This window comes from Buteo buteo, chromosome Z, assembly GCF_964188355.1.
Source record: "Buteo buteo chromosome Z, bButBut1.hap1.1, whole genome shotgun sequence".
Lineage (NCBI taxonomy): Eukaryota > Metazoa > Chordata > Aves > Accipitriformes > Accipitridae > Buteo > Buteo buteo.
The window spans coordinates 4,767,210-4,790,502 of record NC_134204.1 but is presented as its reverse complement, the minus strand read 5'-3'; the positions used below and the strand labels follow the sequence as shown (position 1 = coordinate 4,790,502).

Genomic DNA, 23,293 nt, shown 5'->3' with positions numbered 1-23,293 from the left:
GACGGACAAGCCCCCACAGAGCTCAGGCCCACCTTGCAGAAGACATCGTAGTCAAGGAGTTAACGATCTTGAACAGGCACCGTCCACTCTGCTGGACTTTGTACTTGGAGCTTGAGAAGCCCACGTGTTAGTAATCTGTAATTTGCAATACGTGTGAGAAAGGTAAACTGTACGTGGGTCAAGGCAGGGATGCACTGATCCTGACCAGGAGCCCATTGCACGTTCAGGAGCCAGTGACCCCCTCAGCAGGCGCAGGGCTCTGCTGTGCTGCACAAGCCCCTTGGCCGCAGGATGAGCTCAACCAGTTCATGGTAACTGGGGGGCCCGCGGGCAGCTCCTGCCTGGTACCGGCCCTCAGTCCATCTGCCTGGCCCTGCCTGTATCTGGAAATAGAGCGAGAAGTTTTCATGTGAACTTCCGTCACGAATAGAGTTGTTTTCTTGTGATAATTTGTGTATTAGCTCACAGGACCAAAAAGGGAGAGCTCCGTCCGACCCTGCCCTAAGGCAGGGTGCCCAGCATCTGAAGGGACGTAAGATTTACTCGCTATCTGTATGCCTCTTCTTATTCTATCTTATTAAAGCAGTTGTCTTACTAAGGCATTTGTTGTCTCTCTCTCCCAGGGGAGCACCCTGGGGAGGGAAGGCAGGAGCTGCGCAGCTGGTTATCAGGGTCTGGAGGGAGGCCAGGCGATTCTATAGGAGTCTGGGAGGAGGCCAGACCCTTCTACAGACATCTCTGAGGAAGCCCAGCCTCACTATAGGGGCCCAGGAGAAGGCCAGGCTCCTCCGCAGGGGCCTGGGAGAAGGGCAAAGTCTTCTGCACCGCTTGGAAGACAACCAGGCAGGGGAAGATGCTGAAGATAAAAAGCCATTTCAGTGCTCATGGGCACACAGACTTGCTTCCCAATAGCTCCATGTCTGGACACTCCGCTTCCAGGCCAGGGTTTGCTTGGCTTTAGGTCTATTCAAACAGTTGGTGTATTCAGGACCAGCACCTCTATTTTGGGATTACTTCTGTGCAACTAGTGAATGTGCAAGCCAAGTTTCAGCCTCACTGGGGACTTCAGCATCCAGAAAAGCCTAACCCCGTCTATTGTGCTCAGTCAGCTGAAAAATCCCAATAAAGAAACCACATAATGTATTGTAGAGTAGATACTTTTCCAGGGGTAACAGCCCTACACGGTCTGTAGTTCATGGCTAATCACAAGTACTTGTCCTCATGCCAGCCTTCCTCGGGGTGTTCTCACCCACAACTGTCTTGGTACTGAGCAAGTACTGAAATAAAGGCTGAGCAAGGATATGCTGTTATATACTTCCTTCCAGGAGAGGCAATTCACACCACCCGAACATCCCAGGGTGCTTTGAAGGTGTACCAGCCCCAGCCCCGACAGAAAGTGAATGTGACAACGTTTAAAAAAAGCATATCCAGCACACAAGTCTCAAAACTTATTTTTAAAATACATATTTAAAGAACTAAGACTACAGCAGGCTCCTTCAGAAGAATATTTGTACATTTGGTCTTTCAGAAATAAAATAGGACAACTGATTCCTTGACATAGGCACTTTACACAGTTCATTATAATGCAGCAGGAGAGATGTTAAAGCTCACTGTGATCTTCTCCGCACAAGGAAAATCAGTAAAAGCCCCAGGAACTGGTGGGCTTAGGCACACACTGAAGTCATGCAGATTCAACTTGAAGAACATTACACAACTAGCAACTCCTGTTACTCCAAAGTTAGTCAACTGGGACCAGGTTTAGACAGCGAAACTGTGCCCTGGTCCCCATGTCCTGTGTCCCTGCGTCCAGTGTCATAAGGCACTGAGGAGCTGTTAAGCAACACCGCACGCAGGGACTTCAGAGAGACCAGCAGCCCTGAGGACGTGAGCTTCCGAATCAAAGCCATAATGATATATACACTACCAAGAAGGGCATGAATTTTGAGGAGACTGGTCAGAAAAGCAGTTGCATGGCTCCAGCCCAACATTAGTAACTAAGTTTGTTTATAGTGTTGCATGGTCAGAACAAATCCAAAGTTTTGGGACTCCCAGAAGTTAATCAGATGGGGTTCTCCAGGGACTACCAGGGACAAGCTATACCATGAACCTAAAAAACTGAAAGCCCCTCATTGGAGAGGCGGTTGGCAGAGCTGACCGACTTCCCTCCTATCCTCAACAACGCTGTAGGGTGCAGCACGTCCCAGCATGTTTGTGGCAGCACAGCCTCTCACGAGGTAGCTGCGCTGTGGGCTGCTGCACCAGGCAAGATCCAAATCAGCTCCCAGTATCGGCGCTTGAGCCTGGAGCACATCTACAGCTAAGCCAGACAGATCGTGTAACCGTTGGTGCTCCTCTAAGTAAGCTCCCTGAGAGACAAAATTAAAACCTAAGTTTAATTACCATTAATGAAAGACTTCAGAAACAGGCAAAAGTGTAACGTGAGATCTGAGTGGGATACATGTGCCCTGAACGCAAGCCAGCGTGCCCAAAGCCTCGCGCACCGCTCCCGCGGCACATGGGACTTAGTTCTCTGGAGAGTGGCAGGCTCCAGCCTCTCCCAGATGGCTGCACTTTAGAAGAACTTCAAAAATTTCTTCTGACACAGATCATCCCTGTGTCTGGGTCGATTGCTTATATTCCCCTAAGTGTGAAGATGGGATATCCATCCAAGGAGTCTGCTGATCAAAGGCACAGATTTTAATAGGCACTTTCTGAATGTACAAATAGTCATCAGAGTCCTCAAATGCTTTCTTAAAATGGAGATGCGCTTCAGCTCTGTGTGGCTGGGAATAACTGGAAACGACACCGCTGCCACGCTGGCCAGACCAACAGTGTCTTCTGCCTGGAGAACCTACAGAACAGGATCAACAGCGTCTAAACCACAGCTCCAGCTCAGACAAGTGATGGGAGGGCTGACATGATCATCACTCCCAGTCAGTCACCTCAAAATGTCATCCCTTAACCGGTGGCCTTTCTTTCTCCACTGTCCCTCCTCAATGTAGCTGCATCTCATATTACATCCTTTCTTCATCAAGTGTGAGTACTTACTGTGGCTATTAGTGATGTATCAAGCTGTAGCCGTCAACTGTGGCGTAATCAGGCTCACCTGAAACGCAGAGCACAAAAAAATTAGGTCTGCTCATGAGAAGTGCTCATTACAAGACTTTACACAAGACAGAAACATCACGCGCTGGCCACCCATGTTAAAGGGATGGGAGGCAAGGGTGAATGAGACTCAGAGAGATGACTTGATTTGCCAAAGAACCAAAGCAGGACCTCATTTTACCAAGCCCTGCTGCAGTATCCCATCACTGGAGAGGCACTGGGAATGATATAGCTCATGCTGCTGAAGCAGAGAATGGCAAACTGCAAAGACTGGTGGGATCCCACGCTTAGACATCCTTCAGCTTCAAGAATGCCTACAACGCAGGGATTTGATCAGAACTTCTCCTGGGTGACACCTTGCCTCCAAAGTCAGCACCCGCCTCCCCAGCATCTTTCAGTGGGGACCAGAATTACAGCAGGAGCTTCACCTAAAGCAATCCCTTCAGAGAGCTAACGCTCATGACCTGACGGGGAAAAGCAAGAGCAGAGAGATCCTCTCTGGGGCCAGAAGCCCCATAAAGCAAGTAACTCACCTGGAGCGCTGGTCGGGGTGGGTAGAGGTCCCCTCCTGCACAGAAGAAAACACAGAGCTGAGGATCTGCATGGCCATGGGACTCCCATTGCCCTGGCTCTACGCTCCTAAGATGCCCACCGAGAGCTGGCAGGAGGGCAAGAGGTTTGGCCAGCCTGGGCTTTATGGAGACCTGGTACCAAGGCATTTCATGGTGGGTTCACCACCGATAGCCAGCTTGGCAAACACAGGAATTGAAGCTGATACAGTGGGTGAGAGGAAAAAGTAACCAAAAAGCACTAAGTTGGGGAAACATTCACAAGTGAGCCTCAGGGCATGACTTTTTAGATGCCTTTTGCCCAGAGTGAGACGTCAGGAAGCCATAATTGCACATGACTCCTCTCCCAGTGTAACAGCCAAAGTGGCACACTCATCTTTAGCAATAGTCTTTAATAGCCCTGAATCCTCATCTGCCCCCCGGCAGAAGCATCTTTCACCCTGTCCTCCCTGCCCAGCTTCTGTCCCGGGGGAGTCAATTCAGTTCCTCCCTCTACCCGCGCACACTTTTAACTGATTCATCTCTCCTCAGATAGACAGACCACGTGGAGAATCATGCAGGAAAACCCTCCTGGTATCAAAGGCTGCTGTAGAAGGGAGTTCAGATAGTTCCCAGAGACAGTAAGACATGAAAATCACTATTCCACAGGCTGCCTTGCTTTTCTGCTGTCTGAGCACCACAGCCCCTCACCTCCATGCAAAGGACTTCTGGAATAGGCTTGGTACAAGAAAAAATGAGCAAACCCTCACCTCAAGCACTGTCACAATAAGATTCCCTGCCATGAGAAGGGAGAAATGACCCCAAAAGGGGGAGCAAAAACCTCTGACTGGGCTTGAGGGGGTCCTTGAACAGCTTATAGTAGGCAGCACACTGGCATAATTCCTGCTGTGAAAAGTGGTGGACTACATAGCGTGGGAAATATTTTCCTCTAATACTCACAGGTCAAGCCTCCAATAGACTGAAAGTAACAAAATACGCTTTTTTTGGCAGGAGAGCATAATTTGCAATAGCAATTGCTATTGTACAAGTTATACGCCTTACCTTGATATAGGTACAGGAACTGGACTTCTCACAGGAGTTGCATTTCTCTGTGTATTATAGTAGTTTTCATAAACAACAGGAGCTAGGAAAAGTTAACAGTAGTAAAGTACAGACCTTTTATAAGCATAAACTACTTGTCAACACCCACAGTCAGCTGCTAAGTCTTTCCTCTCTCTGGGAAAATGCCTGATCTTCAGGGGCTGGTGATAAGTGGCAGAGACTAGTGCTGCATGCCAGTTAATGAAAGGAAGAATGTTGCAAAATCAATGGGTTTGCATCCAAAATGATGCTGATCAGAGCAGCAGCTCTATGAGGAGTACAAGGAAGTCAGCACTACTTTGTGAGATTGTACTGAGCTCTTACCTGGGGCCAAACTTCCAGTTTTGCGCAAATTTACAAAAAAATCAATATCCTTCTCAATGCTGCACAGTTCTAAACTCTTGCGGATTTCCTCATATTTCTGCCAAAGGGAAAGAAAAAGCATTTCTATACATCAGGTCAAAAAACAAGAGGGTTTTTTCCAATCGTTTATCACACATGGGGTGAAAGTCCAATGTTCACCCAGGACACAAGCTTCAATGTCAGGGGAATCTTCGAATCACAGAATGGTTTGGATTGGAAGGGACTTTTAAAGGTCATCTAGTACAACCTTCCTCCCACGAGCAGGGACATCTTCCACTAGATCAGGTTGCTCAGAGCCCCGTCCAACCTGACCTAGAATGTTCCCAGGGATGGGGCATCTACCACCTTTCTGGGCAACCTCTTCCAGTGTTTCACCACCCTCAAAAAATGTGGGAATCACAGAGGAAACCTCATCTGCAAGAGCTCTGGCCAAAACCTTCTGCCTGCACGCTCATGCTGGTGTCTGGTGGCCCATCAAAGGCCACAGCCCAACTCAGACATAACACAGCTCAGTGCACAGGAAAGCAAATCGGGCTCTGCTTTCCAAACAGAAGAATGAAGGTATGGAGAAACCTTCATGTGACGTACCTCATCATTCTGGACGCAGTCCTGGGAGAGCTGGTTGACGTGAAGCCAGAGGGCGTTGCGGAAGTAGTTGATCCGCTCGCACTCCTGAGTCTCAAAGAACTGAAACGACACAGACAAAACGGCCCTAACATCTTTAAAACGAGAGCAAATCTCTTTTATCCTGATCGTTTCTCACCCCCAAGCGCCACCTCAAAGATGACTATCCTCAGCGAGGAGCAGGTGGTTTTGGTCTTCTGCAGGAAATGTGGAAACTACGAGTCCTCCAGCTCATCCAGAGGAGAAATCATCCCTCTATGCAACCAGGTATTTCAAAGATGAGTGTTAAGCTCTGGAAGGTCTGCAGGACTGATGTGGAAGGGGTCGCTCGGCACACCGCTACTTCTGAGGAGACCAAGCCAGCTTCCTAAAGGCAGTGCATGTTCCCTAGGTACCCCACGGTCCTACGGTCCCAGCTCACTTCCCTCCCACAGGTATAGAGCAATAAAAAAGCACTGGGGATGTATGAAAGAAGAGGTGCATTGACTGGTTGGTCTTCTCCCTCTTTCCTGCCCAGCCCTTTTCCAAGCAAGTTTAAACCCAAGTCATTTGAAATTTGCTGTCTGGTGTACCTCAATTTCACGTGCCTTTACACATTTCCATGAAAGATAACCTTTCATCCCAAGTGTAAGTATACACTAGTTATCAGTTATGACCTTTGCAACACACCAAGGGGAAAACCTCCAAATGATCCATCTGCGGAAGTGAAACTACTGCTTCCCACACCCCACCATCAGAGAGGTTTTTGGAGACCCCAGACCCCAAAAGCACACCACCACTGAGACACCAACGCACGCCACGCAAAACAGACAGCAAATTCCATTTTAAAAGGAAAAAAAGTAAAATAGAGCCCTGAGGAGAGATAGCTTGGGAAGGGATTGGCACGGCTGGGGATGGGAAGACCTTTTGCAAGCTTGCAGCAGACCTGGGATAAAACCTGCATCTCTGTAGTCCCTGTCCATCCCTCGGTCACAGATCACAGCCCAGCAGCAAAGCAGCTGCACTGTCCTCTCGCCACCAGCTCTGGACTTCCCCAGCAGGTGCTAGAAATCCTTGCTAGACCATTTTGCTATAAGACAGTCTGCTTTAGGCTGATCTAACCACCCGGAGGGGTTCCCTCACTACCACGCGGTCCATGAGATACAAGGTGAAGGGCTCCTGGTGCATGGAGATTGCTTCACCCAGCCTGTGTCCCCAGCCTGCCACCAGCCTCTGCTGCAAAGTCATTTAAAGCCTTTCAGAGTTTCAGAGTCTGCTGGGTGGCGTTGCAGCTATAGCACATATTGGCCTTGAGTCGCCGGGCGTGCAGAGGTGACCATGACCGTGACTGTTCAAGACGACGGCCACACCAAACGTGCAGGAAGGTAATGGGCAAAAATGTCACTACTTAATGCACTGACTCTGTCAATTTTAAAAGGCGGTGGAAGAAAAAAAATAAAAATAACAGAAGAGTAGAAACCTCGAAGTAGTGGGACATTGAATCCAGAAGCCAAGTGTGAGACACACGCAGGGTTGGCTGCGACACCTGCCAGAGGAATACAGAGAAGGCAAATCTGCACCGTCCCTGATCCCCACAGCAAGGGGACGGACATCCAGAGGACCACACTGCCACATGAAGGCGTTTTAGGGCATTTACCTCGCAAGCTTTGATGTGTTCTTTCTGCCATTCTTCCCGGATCTTCTCCAGTGTGGTAACGCTCTGCTGGTAACTCCTGTCTGCGAGAGAAATCACACTGTCATCTGATTAACATTAATTAAAAAAACCCTTCACTAGAAGGTAATATGTGAAGCCTGAAATGGCTGGGAGAAAGGAGCAGTAATGCTTGAGCTTGGCTATGGGTGGGCACGGCAAGGGGACGCAGATTTGGGCAGCGAGGCGAAGGGTTGTGCCATGGGAGCAGCCTTGGTGGGGCCATCCGGGCTTCTCCAGGGCAGGAGCCCACCTCCGGTATCTTGGGCACGTGTTTTTGAGGACCTGTGCCTGACCCAAGAGCTGGAGCTCACCTGAGAGCCATGCCCCACGAAACGCTCCCCTCGCCCTCCAAACGCCGCCATTTCCACACTCACCAGAGTCCTCCAGAGCCGATTTTGTCTGAGCCAGCTTCAGGAACAGCTGCCAAAAATGGGAGAGAGAAGAACGGTAGAGGAGAGCCCTGGCACATCGACGACGGCACTGCAACCCAACCAGGGAACATCACCAGCCCTCCCGTCTCACCCCAAAGCTGGGAAAAGAGGCATGGGGCAGGAAAACTGCGAGAAGAGACACCCCTTTCTCCCCCTGCCCCACGGCCACCCCTCTCTCCGTACCTTCTCCTGCTGCTTCTGTGTCACCAGGTTTGCGTTGCGATGCACAGCCTGTTCCGCCTCGTCCTTATCCCTGCAGCGCTGCTCGTAGAGCCGCTTGGCCTAGGAGAGCCACCCAACGGGGCAGGAGCATGTCAGCGAGCAACGAGATGCAAAATACAGCTCACGCGGGAGGCTTTGGGGGAAAGCACAGACTACGAGCGAAGAGGCAGAGATGCAGGTTGCGGAGCAGGCGACAGCACGCAAGGTCCTGGGTACCCAACTGCTTGGGCAAAACCGACCTCACAAGTCAAACTCCTCTTCATTCAAGATGAAAAGCTCATGGCAATCGAGTCCATGACGTCTAAATCACTCATATCCAACCCTGCAAGGCTACCGTCAGCCACATCCCTTCAGTTTTGCTGAGCACACCCTGCACGCCACTCACGCAGACACAGTGTAGGGACTTGCAGCAGAGGAGGAAGACCTTCGCGCTTATGTCCGCCCCAGGGCCACGTGTGTGCACGTTAGCAGTGTTAACCCATACGGCAAGAAACAGCAGCACTTTTGCTTTACCTCCATGGTCTTCTTGTACTGCAAATTCCTATTTTTGTGAATCGCCTCCATTATCAGCTCTATCTGTGAAAACAACAGACCCAGAGTCAGCACGTCACTGGCCATCGACACTCCAGGATGAACTACATGGTTTAGGAAAGGAAGAGGCACGGACCAGATTGAGATGGGTTTAAGGACCTTCTTCTACCCAAAGCTTGTTCACAAAACCCATCCGAGACATTCATCTTTCTATGCTTCTATCTAAGCCTTCACTTGTGTATGCAAAGGAGCTCTACAATTGAAATCCTAGCAATACATACTACTCTATCATCTCCATAGGGTCTGGCAAAATTGAGAAGCCCACTGCCCTCTGCTAGGTTCAAACCAGCCCCTGGTTCTAGCAGTTTTCCCTCATTTTCCAGACAAAGGAATCTCAAGCCAAAAGAGGTTAAAAGGCTTACCAAATTTAGCAGACCATATGGAGATCATACAGCACTATATTGGGGCTGGTTCTGTTTAATATCTTTATCAATGCTCTGGATGAGGGGATTGAGGGTACCCTCAGTAAGTTTGCAGACAACACCAGGTTGGGTGAGAGCGTGGATCTTCTGGAGGGTAGGAAGGCTCTACAGAGGGATCTGGACAGGCTGGATCGATGGGCTGAGGCCAATTGTATGCAATTCAACAAGGCTCAGTGCCAGGTCCTGCACTTGGGTCACAACAACCCCATGCAGCGCTACAGGCTTGGGGAAGAGTGGCTGGAAAGCTGCCTGGTGAAAAAGCACCTGGGGGTGTTGGTCGACAGCCGGCTGAGTATGAGCCAGCAGCGTGCCCAGGTGGCCAAGAAGGCCAACGGCATCCTGGCTTGTGTCAGAAACGGTGTGGCCAGCAGGAGCAGGGAAGGGATCGTCCCCCTGTACTCGGCGCTGGTGAGGCTGCACTTCGAATCCTGTGTTCGGTTTTGGGTCCCTCAGTACAAGACAGACCTTGAGGTGCTGGCGCGTGTCCAGAGAAGGGCAGCGAAGCTGGTGAAGGGTCTGGAGCACAAGTCTTGTGAGGAGCGGCTGAGGGAACTGGGGTTGTTTGGTCTGGAGAAAAGGAGGCTGAGGGGAGACCTCATTGCCCTCTACAACTCCCTGAAAGGAGGTTGGAGTGAGGTGGGTGCTGGTCTCTTCTGTCAGGTAACAAGCGATAGGATGAGAGGAAATGGCCTCAAGTTGTGTCAGGGGAGGTTTAGACTGGATATTAGAAAAAATTTCTTCACTTGGAGCAGGCTGCCCAGGGAAGTGGCTGAGTCCCCATCCCTGGAGGTATTTAAAAGACGTGTAGATGTGGTGCTTAGGGACGTGGTTTAGTGGTGAACTTGGCAGTGCTAGGTTAACGGTTGGACTGGATCATCTTAAAGGTCTTTTCCAACCTAAACTATTCTATGATTCTCTATATATATGCTCTAAAAACATTCCCAGCTGAGGCTGGAATCCCTGGAGCTGAGCCCCTCCTATCGCTGACCCCAAAAGGCACCCAAAGGAGAAGACGTGGCAGCGAGAAGAAGGAAGTCAGATGTTGCCGCAGGGTTCACCGACACGGTTGCGACACGTAGGAAGGAGCTCAGGATTTCCTGGCAGCAGCAGGCACTAGGGGCACAGAGGGGCATGGTGGGACACACCGCCCGGAGCAGCCCATCGCCAGGGCAGGATTGACACCCTGCCGTGAAGGAGCATGCTCCTGCAGCGCCTGACCTTTTTCCGATGCAGTTTTTGCTTTTCCCTGAAGTCCTCCATTTTCTTTGCTTCCTCCCGAAGGATTTGCGCCAGCTGGATGTGACCTTGTCCCACATTGTCTATTTCTGCAAAGAAAAAAATTTAAATATATATATATATATATTGCTAAAAAGACTCTGTTGCTCAAGTCAACTGTTGTAGCTGACATCAAACAGACCCCAGATCATACATCCCCTTGCAGAAACATATAACAGCAGCGGCACTTTTGAAGGACCCTCCAAGCAGCGCTTGCCTATGTAAGGATCAGTCCTGCTGGGGCCTGCCCTTCAGTTTAAGAAAACTCCTGTCAAGAGAGGTTGTTCAAACAAGCACAGTCACATCTCCCCCTCATCCAGATGAATTCAGGCACATTTCAACACATCGCAGCCTGAAGGAGCTATCTGAAGGAAGCATCGCCCCGGACTAGCACGCAACCAACTTGGGGCACAGAAAAATTAGCGCTAAAAAAACCTCAGGCTCATCTTGCTGAAGGTGAGCGGCCACACCACGAACCACCACACCAGCAAGCTCATCTAGGGAGTTAAGCCAAACTGTAGCTCACAATTCAACCCCCGGAGCTGTTTCAAACCCACAGCTATTAATAGTCAGGTGCTGCGAGGGCAGAACCTCGTTAGGGAGGTCCGCCAAGGGACGGGACAGCAGACGAACGTGGCTTGGGGCAGAGGGTGGACTCAGCACAGGGTAGCAGTGTTAGACCTCCAGGTATGGGTGCTGGCTGCCTGTACCCCAGCGGGCTGTGACATATGGCAATGAAGGGACAACGTAAGGTGGCCAAAGCGTCGTCTTTTAGATGCTCCAATCAGAATCATAGAATGGTTTAGGTTGGAAAAGACCTGTAAGGTCATCCAGTCCAACCGTTAACCTAGCACTGCCAAGTCCACCACTAAACCACGTCCCTAAGCACCACATCTACACGTCTTTTAGATACCTCCAGGGATGGTGACTGAACAACTTCCCCAAGCAGCCTGGTCCAATGCTTGACAACCCTTTCGGTGAAGAAATCTTTCCTAATATCCCATCTAAACCTCCCCTGGTGCAACTTGAGGCCATTTACTATTGGCCAATTGCTTGTTATTTGGGAGACCCCAACCTCCTTTCGGGCAGTTGTAGAGAGCGATAAGGTCTCCCCTCAGCTTCCTTTTCTCCAGACCAAACAACCCCAGTTCCCTCAGCCGCTCCTCCTAAGAAATGCCCTCCAGACCCTTCACCAGCTTCGCTGCCCTTCTCTGGACACGCTCCAGCACCTCAAGGTCTTTCTTGTAGTGAGGGGCCCAAAACTGAACACGGTATTCGGGGTGCGAATTACTGTGTATGTGTCTGAAAAGGGCAAGGCAAGCAAGTCCAACAAACTCCAGATGAGCTTCCCATGCATAGCTTCTGATGTACAACATGAGCACGACCTCTGAGCTGCAGCCCGCCCCGAAAGCCCAAGAGATCCCCAAAAGGACACCCTGTGGGTCCACTCTCCCACCCGTGCCCTGGAGCACTTGGTCCCAAACCCTGCTGGGATGAGCTGGGCCAGGAGGGCAGCCTATGCCTGACCGCAGCATCGCACAGGTTTAGAGAGAGGTTCCTCTGCTATTTTCTTCCCAAGCAGTTGCCTGCAGGCTTTGGTATTGCCAAGCGTCCTGACAAAAATCGAAGAATTACTTACGTTGCTTGAAAACATCCAGGGATCTCTTCAGAGTGCTGAAAAACACAGGCAGAGCTTTAAAAAGAGTGGGAAAGCACCGCCAGGCACAGGCATCAGCAGAGCACCCTTCCCAAACCAGGTAGCAAGTCCCTCACTTAATGCCAGCCAAATATAGCTCGAAGCAGGTTTATTTACCCTCTTTACACCTCCAGCTTTTTACCTCTCAGCAAGTATAACACAGCTCGCTTGGTCTGAGATTTACTTTACATCTTCCTGAACATTGGACGCTATTAAAAATTCTGAGTTTCATAACAAATATTTCATGCAACCTCCTAAAAGCATCATTTCAGACATACGAACACCTTCTACATGGTGCGTTGGCCAGCGGCTGGAAACGTTGGGAACTTTTCTCCCTATTAACATTGTACAATAAAGATTTCAGAAACGTTTTGTGTGACACCTTGGTATAAAACTGTAAATAAATGATCAGAGAATGTCGGATCGGGCATGTATAAAATACAGAAACAAAGAAGGAAGCAGATGGTGCCAAGGGTTACTGAGGAAATGGAGACCCACTCACAGCGCCAACCGCAGCAGCCACAGCAACGCTGCAGGGTGGTAACATGCTGGGCTTTCAAGATTTGTTTGGTTTGAGTCAAGGAAGTACCTGTACTTCCCTCTGGCCAGAAAAACAAGGTCTCATGATCCTCGACCCTCTGCTGAACCACCAGCCCACATCTCGCCTGAGCGTCTGTGATGCTTTGGTTAGTCTACAGCTGGTGGGAACTTGGTGGAGTCCAACTCATTTTTTGGTGAAGGCCAACCCAACTATGCACCGTTCATTCACAAGACCAATTTCAGATCAACTTCTGGCAGCATCCCAATCACAGCTCGACACTGTTCTATCTCTCACAGCCTCCTTCCTTCTCCTCCTCCCTCATTGCTCCAAGTAAGGACAGCCATAAAAGCAAAACACACGCAGGACTGGGAACTTACTTCAGTTCTGTCTGCCCGCAGGGCTTCTTCTTCGACAAATTAATGAGCTCTTTGCCATATTTTTCTTCTATAATTGCCCTGTTGAGGAAAGAGAGAAATGAGAGGAAGTTCTTATTTCAGAAACTGATACGTGTTTGCAGCAGAGGCCAAACCCCACTCGTAACACCCTCCCTACCTTCTGACCTGCTGTAAACCAACTGTGGACGGTTGGCTGAAGGCAGACTGTTGTTTGCAGTTACCCAACAGCCTTTCTAGTGAAAACGCTTTTTTTTTTGTTGTGTCTGGGGTCCCTATGCGTTGCTCTCCCCATGTCCCCATGGCCAACGGGTGCAAGGACCACCTCTGCAGGAGATGAAGGACTAAGCAACCAGTGCAGCTGGTGGTTAAATGCAGCCAGGGGAGTCACCCGAGTAGTTTTTAACTCAGTTTCCGATGGGAACAAGGCTTGTGCGATCACACGTTTTCAGTCCATCCACACAAAGTACTTTTGAAGGTGATTTGGCTGATTTAAACCAAATGTGACAGAAGGGAGTTGGCACCTCAAAGACCACTCAGCCACCGTACACGCACCCGAAAGCTCAGCTGGGCTATTTCAGCTTTTCAGGACTTATTAAAATGGGGCAATAGGTACTCTTTCCTGCCCACCTCTGGTCCTTAGGGAAAACACCTGAAGAAGAGGCGACATCTTGTAAGGTAACATAAATAACACCTTTGAGAGATCGTATTGTCCTTCCCTCTTGGAAGAACGAGGGAGAGGGGAAAGAAAGCTTATGTGTTGCAGTCTAAGAACAACCAGCGCTCTGCAGTTGCTTTGAACTCTGTACAGACAACCAGGGCTGGACTTGCTTGGTCAAATGTAGGGTATCTCCATCTGGGCAAGCCGCCCCAGCTGTCTGCAGTCAGTGGAGAGAAGCTAGTACTGCTAGAGGCTTGGATTAGAAGGTCTACTGGGTGAAATAAATAGCTTCCTAAAATGCCTGTATCTCTAACACAGATGCAGATGCCGATGTTGTTGATTTCTAGAGTTTGGCAGTTGGGTTCACTCAACTTAACTCTTTAAAAACTTGAAAAGCTTGTAGGGAAATGGAAGAAATAAAGATTATAAATTAATTTTTTTCCTCTGTCTAACAATATTCCCATGAACTTCCTTCTGAGACAAAGCATCAAATCCAACAGGCATGTTCTCCGTAGCTGGGACCACGTAACGGCTGTGCTGTACATGGAGAACCGGGCCATGTTCGGAGAGGGGTACCAGTAGCAAGTCCAGGTCCGGGCTCTAATCTCCTCCTGGCTAGACACATCGGTGGGAACCTACACCTCCTTCAACAGCAAAGAGGAACAGGGCACAGGGTGTGGAGGAGGCTTTTTGTACTCTCCCCGTTGTCACGGACAAGTGGGACACGGTTCTCAGGGTTCAGTGGATGGTTCCTCGGGCAGCTGGAAAGCCCAAATTTTCCTGGAACATGGGATTACAGCCTAGACACATATAGGTGTATTACACACTTCTAACTGCAGGTTCTCCCCCTTCTTCCTCCCCATTACATTTGTTCTAGGCTGTTTTGTACCAAGTCTTGTATTCAGAGGTTTGTTTTCTCCAGTTCTCAATACCAAAATGACATTAATTCAGGGTTGTTCTGCAGCACTATTTATATTTAGCCATTGATAACCAAGTGAACCGTAAAGTCAAAATACATGGCCAGACCACCTCAGTTGTGCCTTTTTAGCTACAGAACCTATACTTAGGTCATATCCTCCGATTAAAAAATGCGCTAATGCGACTACTTCTTTTTAACATAAAATCTGTGGGCTGTTTATAATGTATAAAGATAAATTCAGTACAAAGCTGTGCCTCTCCTATGCCAAGGTCTTCACCTGATCTTCTGCAAGCTGAACTTCATGGGAGAGTGTGTGGCCTGGGCAGGCCACCAACAGCTGCAAACACATCAGTACAGATGTCTGGCAACATGTAAAACTGAATTATTAAACTGCTCCTGATTCCTCTTTTTTACCAGACAGTTCAAAATGTGAGCATCAAGCTCTGGGCACCATCACTGTCTCGCAGCTGAGGATTCCTGGGCATGGACTTCATACCACAGCACCAGCTGTGCAAGGAAAGGAAGGTGTAAGAAAACAAGTTCCTCATCAGTCAAAAATCAAAGGTGTTTTAACATAGTGGACAGCTAAACGTGACACAAACCAAACTGGGAATACAAGGAGCAGAAACAGTGCCACCGCCTCACTTCCCAGGTTCAACCCAACCCATTTTCAGAGGCAGCTCCTTACCTTTCCTTCAGAAAGTCTTCAAACTCCTTGCAGTTCTTCCTGCCGTCATTCAGATGTTGAATGATGCTGTCGTAGCCAACTGTGCTCGTCAGATCTGTACTCTGAAAACAGAAGAACAGCAGTCATATCCTCATCAGTGCAGTCATTTGCACAAGCAATGCCTCGGCTGGGAGCAAATGGGCAAGTCCCTCTTTATGAAACAAGATTTTTTTTTTCTTTTAGGAGTGGGAGAGGCTCCAGAATGAGAACAACGGTGACAATCTGGGACAAGGCACTTCCATAAATTTCAGAAAACAGAAGAGCTCACTCCTACCACATCCTATTTGCTCCCCCCTGACCTAAGCACAGCTGGCCCCACAGCACATGGCATCTCCTCCTAGGAGCTTAGCTGTCAGCTCTAACATAATGAAATAAACCGCCATAAACCCTCCAAGTCTCTAGATATAGCCCGTCTTACTCCTGTTCCTCTCAGTTTCTGCAGACATGGAGATGGATCTTGGTTAGGGTTGACTTGCACTATTCTGGGCATCACCCTCACGTCTGGTTGTAGGAGCCTACATCTGGGCTGGAGGTGAATTTATCAGACCTTTCTGCACAGGATCGCTGAGCTGTGGGCTTTTCTCGCTGCCCTCACCGAAAGGTATGGAGGCACCCAACGATTGCTGCTGCAACAGCCTTCTCTTTGGCCTTGCAAAAAGCAACACTGTCCCACACATCAATTCAAAACACCACTGTAAAGATCATTTCCCTAAGTGCCAGGTCGTCCCCCACCATTGCTCTATGTCCTTCAACACATCACACAGGGCTAGCTTCTTCACAAAACATCACAGCCATGGAGAGGTCCTGCCTCCACCACCCATTGGGCCAAGTCCCATCTTCCAACCCAGGGCTCTCAGCCCAACAGTGCCACTCGCATTTCCCATAGAATTCTGAAGGATCAGTGCTTTCCTTCAAATTACTTCTTAAAAACATATATTGTACCGATGCTTATTAAAAAAAAAACAACAAAAAAGAAAGATACATGCAGCAATGATGTAGGTGGGCTAGGATGAAGGTTGACTAACTCTCCCCCATTCTTTCCTCATACCCATGCCTGGAATCACCTTACGACAAAAAATGGGGTTTTGCCCTATGACCGTTGAAGATTTACCACCCTGGAGACCACTTAAGAGCAGGGCTGCTACGTGCTACGATAATACAAAGAGGTGCTCTGACCATGAGCTCTCCTTCTCTGGAAGAAGCCTGAAGCGGATGGAGGCAGCTGAGCAGAAGGTGCTACTTGTCATCTTCGGCAAAGAGGACAAGTCGGTGTTGTACGGAACAGCACATACGGGAGCAAAAAATACAGGGAAAGAGGCTGCAGAAAGGAAGCAATGGTAGGAGCAGTTACGAAACTCAGGGAAAGTAAGGAAAAGCCACAAAGAGTTATTAAGAAGCTCGAAGAGGAATAACGGCGGAACGGAGAGGTTCATGAAATGGTTGGAAGCCAGGGTGAGAGTACGCCGAGAACTGGCGTGAAAGTGTGGGCAGCAGAAGGGTGGATTTCTTGGGAGTTCGTACCTGGTGCAAGAAATGAGGAGGAACAGGGCTGCTATTTGTGATAAATGAAGGGTTTAATTATGTGGATTTCCCCTAAGGAGTCAAGGACTTGATTGTCAGTGGCCAGAAAGCAAGAAGTAAAGCAGAGATCTGGTGGGGTGGGACCTGCAGGAAATCCCTGGTTATCCCAGATCAGCTTCGTTCCATCCGTGGCACGCACGGGAAGAGAGAACTGTGGAGCAGGACCTAAGCAGAGACCCAAACAGCTTCTGTTTCTTTACAAAGGACAAACGTTTCTCCAAAACGGGCTTATTACTGATAAACCCACAACCAGTTCTCAGTTTGTGTCGCGTCTTTGCTAATCGGGTCTGCGAAAAAGGAAACACGCTTGCACTGAAGTCAGTCTTCGTGGCAGTTGCAAAACGCAAGAACATCCTAACTTGACTTCCTATCCCCGGTTTCAAAGGAAATAAAAGCCTTCGCAGCACCCTTCTGGGCAGATGTTGGCACGGAAAGAATAAAAAGGACCAGCACGAGTGCCCGTGGGATGTCCCAAAGGCAGGAAGCAATGAAAGAGGAAAGGCAACACGGCAAGCACAGAGCCCTGGGCGCAGAGGACGAGATGTAAAGACATAATAAACTAAGCCAAAGACAGCTCTGGAGGATGGGGAGTTGCGCCAAGCCCTCCCCAACCAGAAGGATGCAGGAGGACGAGCATCTCTCCTCCCACCCTGCAGCGTGTGGCTGTCCTGGTCCTCCCCAGTGGGCAGAGCTCTGAGCCCATGTGCTATTTAGAGGACAACCCATGGAAACTACAACCAGATGACTTCAAGGTGACAAAGCAGCAGCTGATGTTTCCCAAGCCCGTGGGCTCAGCAGGACTTGTGCGTCGTTCCCCACCCCTTCCCAATCTACTGCCTGGGATTGCACCATCCTCCCAATGGACTCGATGAGGAGAAGGAATTTGTGTGTTGCTTGTGATATTTTGGGGTTTGTTTGCACTTTTAGCCAAAAGAGAGGCTAAAATGCTCTGGTGGGGATCTGAAGTGACCTTGCGTGAGTCACGGCTAAAAGGCAAGCTGCTGAGGTTGACGTTTCCATCTTCTACCCCACTCTACATGGAAAACCCCCTCCAAAGACACACTTGACAAAGCCCATGACATGGGAAAATCATAGATTTGTTTAGATTGGAAAAGACCTTTAAGATCATGCAGTCCAACCGTTAACCTAGCACTGCCAAGTTCACCACTAAACCACGTCCCTAAGCACCACATCTACACATCTTTTAAATACCTCCAGGGATGGGGACTCAACCACTTCCCTGGGTAGCCTGGTCCAATGCCTGACAACCCTTTTGGTGAAGACATTTTTCAAATGAAGACATTTTTCAAACACCCCCAGTTCCCTCAGCCGCTCCTCACAGGACTTGTGCTCCAGACCCTTCACCAGCTTCGCTGCCCTTCTCTGGACACGCTCCAGCACCTCAAGGTCTGTCTTGTAGTGAGGGGCCCAAAACCAAACACAGAATTTGAGGTGCAGCCTCACCAGCGCCGAGTACAGGGGGACAATCCCTTCCCTAGTCCTGCTGGCCACACCATTTCTGACACAAGCCAGGATGCCGTTGGCCTTCTTGGCCACCTGGGCACGCTGCTGGCTCATCTTCAGCCGGCTGTTGACCAGCACCCCCAGGTCCTTTTCCACCAGGCAGCTTTCCAGCCACTCTTCCCCAAGCCTGTAGCGCTGCATGGGGTTGTTGTGACCCAAGTGCAGGACCCGGCACTTGGCCTTGTTGAATTTCATACAATTGGCCTCAGCCCATCGATCCAGCCTGTCCAGATCCCTCTGCAGAGCCTTCCTACCCACAGGCAACCTGTCCCAACCTTCCCAAAAATGAAAGGTTTAGGGCACCGCACTGCTCATGCACCATCACTTGAAAGATCTTTATTTATGCAGAGCTCTTAGCATCTCTCCGCAGCTTTCTCTGCTTACGGAAACACAGCAGAAGCTGGATGACTATTTTTGTAGTGAGAAACACCATGCAGTAATAAGTAGCTGTGGTATTCTTGCTCGCAGTCAGTACAGCCTCAGAATCACTCAGGGTCCTGCAGAGATTGCCGAGACCAAGAAAAACGTTTGCGCTGGTGCCTGCAGGGAGCAGGGTGAGGAGAGCAGGAGATGCTGCAAGGGGCTGCCGCTCCTCCCCGTCCCATAACCAGGTGGGTACAACAGGACAGACAAAACTCACCGCAGGGAGGAAAAGGACTCGCTGCAAGTTCACCTCACCCACCTGAGAACGGCAGCCTGTGAAAAGCAGCTTTTCGATTAATATCTTGCCATTTGAAGCTTCCTTCCCCTACGCCAACGCGCCTACCCTGCTCGCCCCAGAGACGCAGAAAGCAACGGACTGTCCCGCCTCGATGCAATCCCTTCTTCCCCCAAACCCCACCTCGTTCCTTTCGAACGACGACCCCAGGATTTCATAACGCTGCCGATGAACTCCGCCGACCCAGTTTAGAGAAGAGTCCCCGTTTAGAGAAGAGCAAGGAGGGCTAAGGGGAAGTGAAATGGCCCAGCCAGCATCACATCGTGAGTCAGCAGCCGGGGAACGAACCCAGGAGCCCAGGGCTGGCAGCAAACTGCCCCATTGCCTGACAGCGGGGACGCAGGAAAAAAAAGGAGTTTATCCCCGGCCAGCCACACGAGGCTAGAAAAAAAAAAATATCATGGCAATGAAGAAGAAATACAGCCAGTCGCAGCACTGACAAAATATCACCCGTAACCCTCGGTAGAGGGGCCAGCGGGGAGGAATCGACGGTTCCTTTGCTCTGCAGCCAGGGGCAAAGCATTTTTTTCCCCCCACGCTTTGTTTGTGCCATTGCAAAAAGAGACGCAATAGCTCTTTCCTATGCGCTGGGGGGGTAAATCGGTGTTTTCAGATACTTTGCCACATGCTTTGTTAGAAAATTAAATATGCCAGTGCAGCTTTTGCTGCAGATGACTCACCGGAGCCGTGGATTGTTTTAGCAGCATCAGTTTTGCTCGGCGTGACAACGAAGTATTTGAGAGGGCCTAAAAGATTTAGAATACCTAAGTCTGTTTTACAAAAATTGCTTAACCAGAGCAACCTCAGTGAGAGTCAGCAGGTCTCAGTCTTCAGCATTATTTGCTTATTTTTTTAATATTTTGCCAAATGCTTCTTTTTAATGCACCCCGCGATACACTGCAGAGAGCAGAGCATTGGTTTTGTCTCATTACGAGCAAAATGACCAAAAATCCACTCTCTGAGTTGCAAGCTGTTAGCCAATAGATCAGACTTAAAGCGTAGCATTATCATCACTTCTATTTTTTCCCACATAGTTTTACGGGACCAAAGCGCTCTGATGAGACCCAAATCTTTGCTGTTGGGTTATCCGAAATACTCTGCAAGAACAGGCTTGGGGAGAACCATGCGCGTACCAAGAAAACGATTAAAGTGAAAGAAGAGACCTCATATAGTGAAAGAAGAACAGCAGGTTGCAAAAAATGAAAACCCCACACTTGCTCAACTCAGGGCAATCGCTCCAGGCAGGGCAAGAGGAAACAACCATGATCTTTGGTGTATTTTAAGTTTTGCACAGCTCTTTTGCAGGCTGCTGCAGCCTGCAGGAGGGAACGTCACATGAGCATCGGGGGCAACGCACGTGCAGCTTCAGGCATCTCCGGATTTTGGCTTCTGCGTGAGCAGGAGCTGTGGTAGGATGCAGAAGAGCAAACCCCTTTATTTAAGGAAATTTATCATCTCGTTCTAAGACCTAAGAGCATGAGCAAACTCCAGCGCCGAGAGCAAGGTCGCGGCGTGCTTTCTCGACGGAGTGCGTCGCAAGCATCACGCCATGAACTTCGGCAGGGACCGGGTTCCAACGCAAGAAAAGACAGACACATGCACCCCACCGAAAAAAACAGAATTACCAGGGTTTAAAGCTAAATCAGTCCCCAGGTGAGGCTTGAGGCACAGCCCCGCCGCTCCGGCAGAGCAAGGCGGGGGCTGCAGCTTAGCCCCACAAAAAATTTGGCAGTCGCCGTTCACAACGACCAAAACCAGCTCAGCTTTTCGGAGGTTTGGTTATTTTTTAGTCTTCGTCCCATCAATCGGAGCATCCCTCCCCTGGATGGGATAGAAATCTCCCCTTTCCTATCAGGCTGTCGTGACCACTGCAAAATCACTTGCTTTGGCAGAGCTCTCCTTCGCTTTTTGACTCAAGCAAAATAATTTAAGAGGAAAAATTGCAGGAGGAAGTTGGCGCTCTCTCACAGCACTTAACAGCGAACCACAGCCGGACGAGCAGCCCTCCGCGCTTCGTCAAAATTTCAGCCCTCCGCGCTTCGTCAAAATTTGTGTTTTTCTGCCCATCTCTCCTTCTCCCCCTCCCTCCCCAGCCCTCGCAGCTGATACACAGTCACTCGTAGGTGGCATGGAGACGGCTCGGGGCTGTACTTGCCTTTTCCATCTACCAAACAACCACAGCACGGCCTCGATCTCTCCACTGAGTCACATCCATCACGCTCCCATCCAACCTCCGCCCCGGCTGAACTGCCCCAGGCACGTCGGTCGGGGGGGGAACAGAAGCGCACAGCCTTCGGAAAGGAAAAAGCCAAGCAAAATCCTTTGCAACTGCAGTAGTTTCGGACTCAGAAAGAGGATTATTCAGTAAATAGACGTGTTTCTAATAAAAGGCATGAGTGCCTTATGCAATGTCCCAGCTCCTCCTTGCCTTCGGGCAGCTCCTGCCCCTATATTTTCTCCCACCGAGCCCCCTCCTCCAGGATCCTCCTTCAAAAATGAAGGAGAGGAACAAACCGGGCAGCGCTAGCCGAAGCCAGCCCGGCAGCGAGGACCAATTTTTCAACCCAACGCACAACTGAAGCATGACAAACCTTATCTACTCAGCTCTCCCGGTATCACGTTATTCCCCCCCCCAGCCTGGGGGATGCTGCCACCACCGCCGTCACCCTCCCATCCCTCCCCTGCGGCACATTTGCAAAGCAAAGGAAGCACGGGGGAAATTTCTCGGGCGACAAATAGCTGAGAAACAGCTGCCAGATGCAAAGCTGACTTCATTTTCCAAGCCAGGTTCGACACCTATGTGGGATTTACATATTTGACGGTGCTGTGCCAGATAATACGCTAATGATGCTGGGCGAGCCGGGTGCTCTGCACTTACCCTTCTCATTCCACAACACACGGGAGCCCCAAACCCGGCGCCCGCTCCTCCCACGGCCCATGCACCTTTCCCCTATCCTGCAAAATGGAAGCTGCTTCCCAGGAATCACCCGGGAAAACCTGAGTGCCGTTCACAGACGGGGATTTTCAGCCCTGAAAACCAAACTTGTCATTTATGTCCTGGTTGCCGTTACCTGGAACGCCAAGAGGAACTGGGCAGCCGCAGTGCCCGTGCTCTGCAGCAGATAAGCGGCTCTTCAGCACTTCTCCATTCCCAAAAGCACAGTTCGGACTCAAAACAATAAATTGCGGTTTTCCCCGAAACACGGCTTTTCCTCCGCAGCTCGGCAGCTAGCAGCAGCACGCCGAGGGACTCGCTCCTAGTCTGGGATTAGCTCCCCATCAAACGATCCTTTTTGCCCAGGGTGTCTCAGAGTAGTTCACCGGTGGCCAATTATAACATAATAAAATATAATCAAGCCCTCAGCCCGGCACCGATTTCCTCCAGCACGGCAGCGGCAGCACGGGGACACATTGCAAAGCCACAGCTCTCGGGACACGCGTGGACGGACACGGCTTGCCGGTGGGATGCTCAGAACCTTCAGCAAAAGCACCCCAGGACCACGAAGACGGCTTTGGAGCCAATTTTGACCAAAGAGTGGTGACCCCCCCACCCCAGCTGTGAGCCCCCCGGCTCCATCTGGCTCCTGTCCCTGCTTTTCCCCCCCTCCCCAGTTCACCGTGCCCCCGCTCACCCAAAAGTGATCCCTGAACTTCGTCTCCCGCATGTTGCCGCCGCCGAGCTCCACGGCCAAACTCCACGGCCGAACTTCGCCGCCGCTCCCGGCCCCGCCTGGCCCCACCCCACGGGGTGCGGTGTCCCCACCCCACGTCCCGTCCCATCCTCCCCACCGAAAACACCCCGTTACGTCCACCCCGCTCGCTTGGTGGAGCTTGGCTGCGCCCTCCTGGGGTCTCCAGGGCTTTTTTTGGGAGGGAGCAGGGTGGGCTGCTGCAGAGGGGATCTCATCTTGGGGACGCGAGGCACCACAGGGAAAAACCCACTAGTGACGGGTCAAATCCCACTGACCCGCACGGTTTCACGAAAGGAATGCGGAGCGGAGGGTGAGCATCGTAGTTTTCCCCAGCTGGTTCAGCCAGAGGTTGGTGGAGCATTTTGGGAAGGTTTTACCATACCTGTGCTGTTCTTGTCCTTAATTAGGGGCCGCTGCCCAAGACGAGGCGGTGGGTGAGCGACCTCTGAGCGGTTCTTAAAAAAGGA

The 23,293-nt window shown here is 50.3% G+C and overlaps 1 protein-coding gene across 2 annotated transcripts; it reads right to left on the bottom strand.

The window, feature by feature from the left end:
* Nucleotides 1–1,490: 1,490 nt before the first annotated feature.
* PSTPIP2 (proline-serine-threonine phosphatase interacting protein 2) lies at nt 1,491–22,866 on the bottom strand. 2 transcript variants are annotated; one of them, XM_075020617.1, is made up of 15 exons: nt 22,767–22,866; nt 15,273–15,373; nt 12,990–13,067; nt 12,015–12,049; nt 10,319–10,425; nt 8,601–8,663; nt 8,049–8,147; nt 7,809–7,854; nt 7,378–7,457; nt 5,706–5,804; nt 5,079–5,175; nt 4,716–4,797; nt 3,639–3,673; nt 3,049–3,106; nt 1,491–2,851 (listed from the first exon to the last, which is right to left on the bottom strand). In XM_075020617.1, the coding sequence occupies exons 1-14, from the start codon at nt 22,797–22,799 to the stop codon at nt 3,057–3,059; spliced, it is 1,005 nt and encodes a 334-aa protein (XP_074876718.1). In that variant the 5' UTR covers nt 22,800–22,866; the 3' UTR covers nt 1,491–2,851; nt 3,049–3,056. The 2 variants fall into 2 exon arrangements, with proteins under 2 accessions (XP_074876718.1, XP_074876719.1); XM_075020618.1 differs by lacking the exon at nt 1,491–2,851 and having other exon boundaries at nt 3,045–3,106.
* Between the last annotated feature and the right edge of the window lie 427 nt (nt 22,867–23,293).

What these genes read in the sequence shown, in the direction of transcription:
- PSTPIP2 (XM_075020617.1), bottom strand. Translation starts at nt 22,799, where the DNA reads ATGCGGGAGACGAAGTTCAGGGATCACTTTTGG. An exon ending in AAAAACTGCATCGGAAAAAG is followed by an intron (nt 8,664 to 10,318) that starts GTCAGGCGCTGC and finishes TTGTTTTCACAG; the next exon opens with ATAGAGCTGATAATGGAGGC. An exon ending in AGTACAAGAAGACCATGGAG is followed by an intron (nt 8,148 to 8,600) that starts GTAAAGCAAAAG and finishes TGGCTCTCCTAG; the next exon opens with GCCAAGCGGCTCTACGAGCA.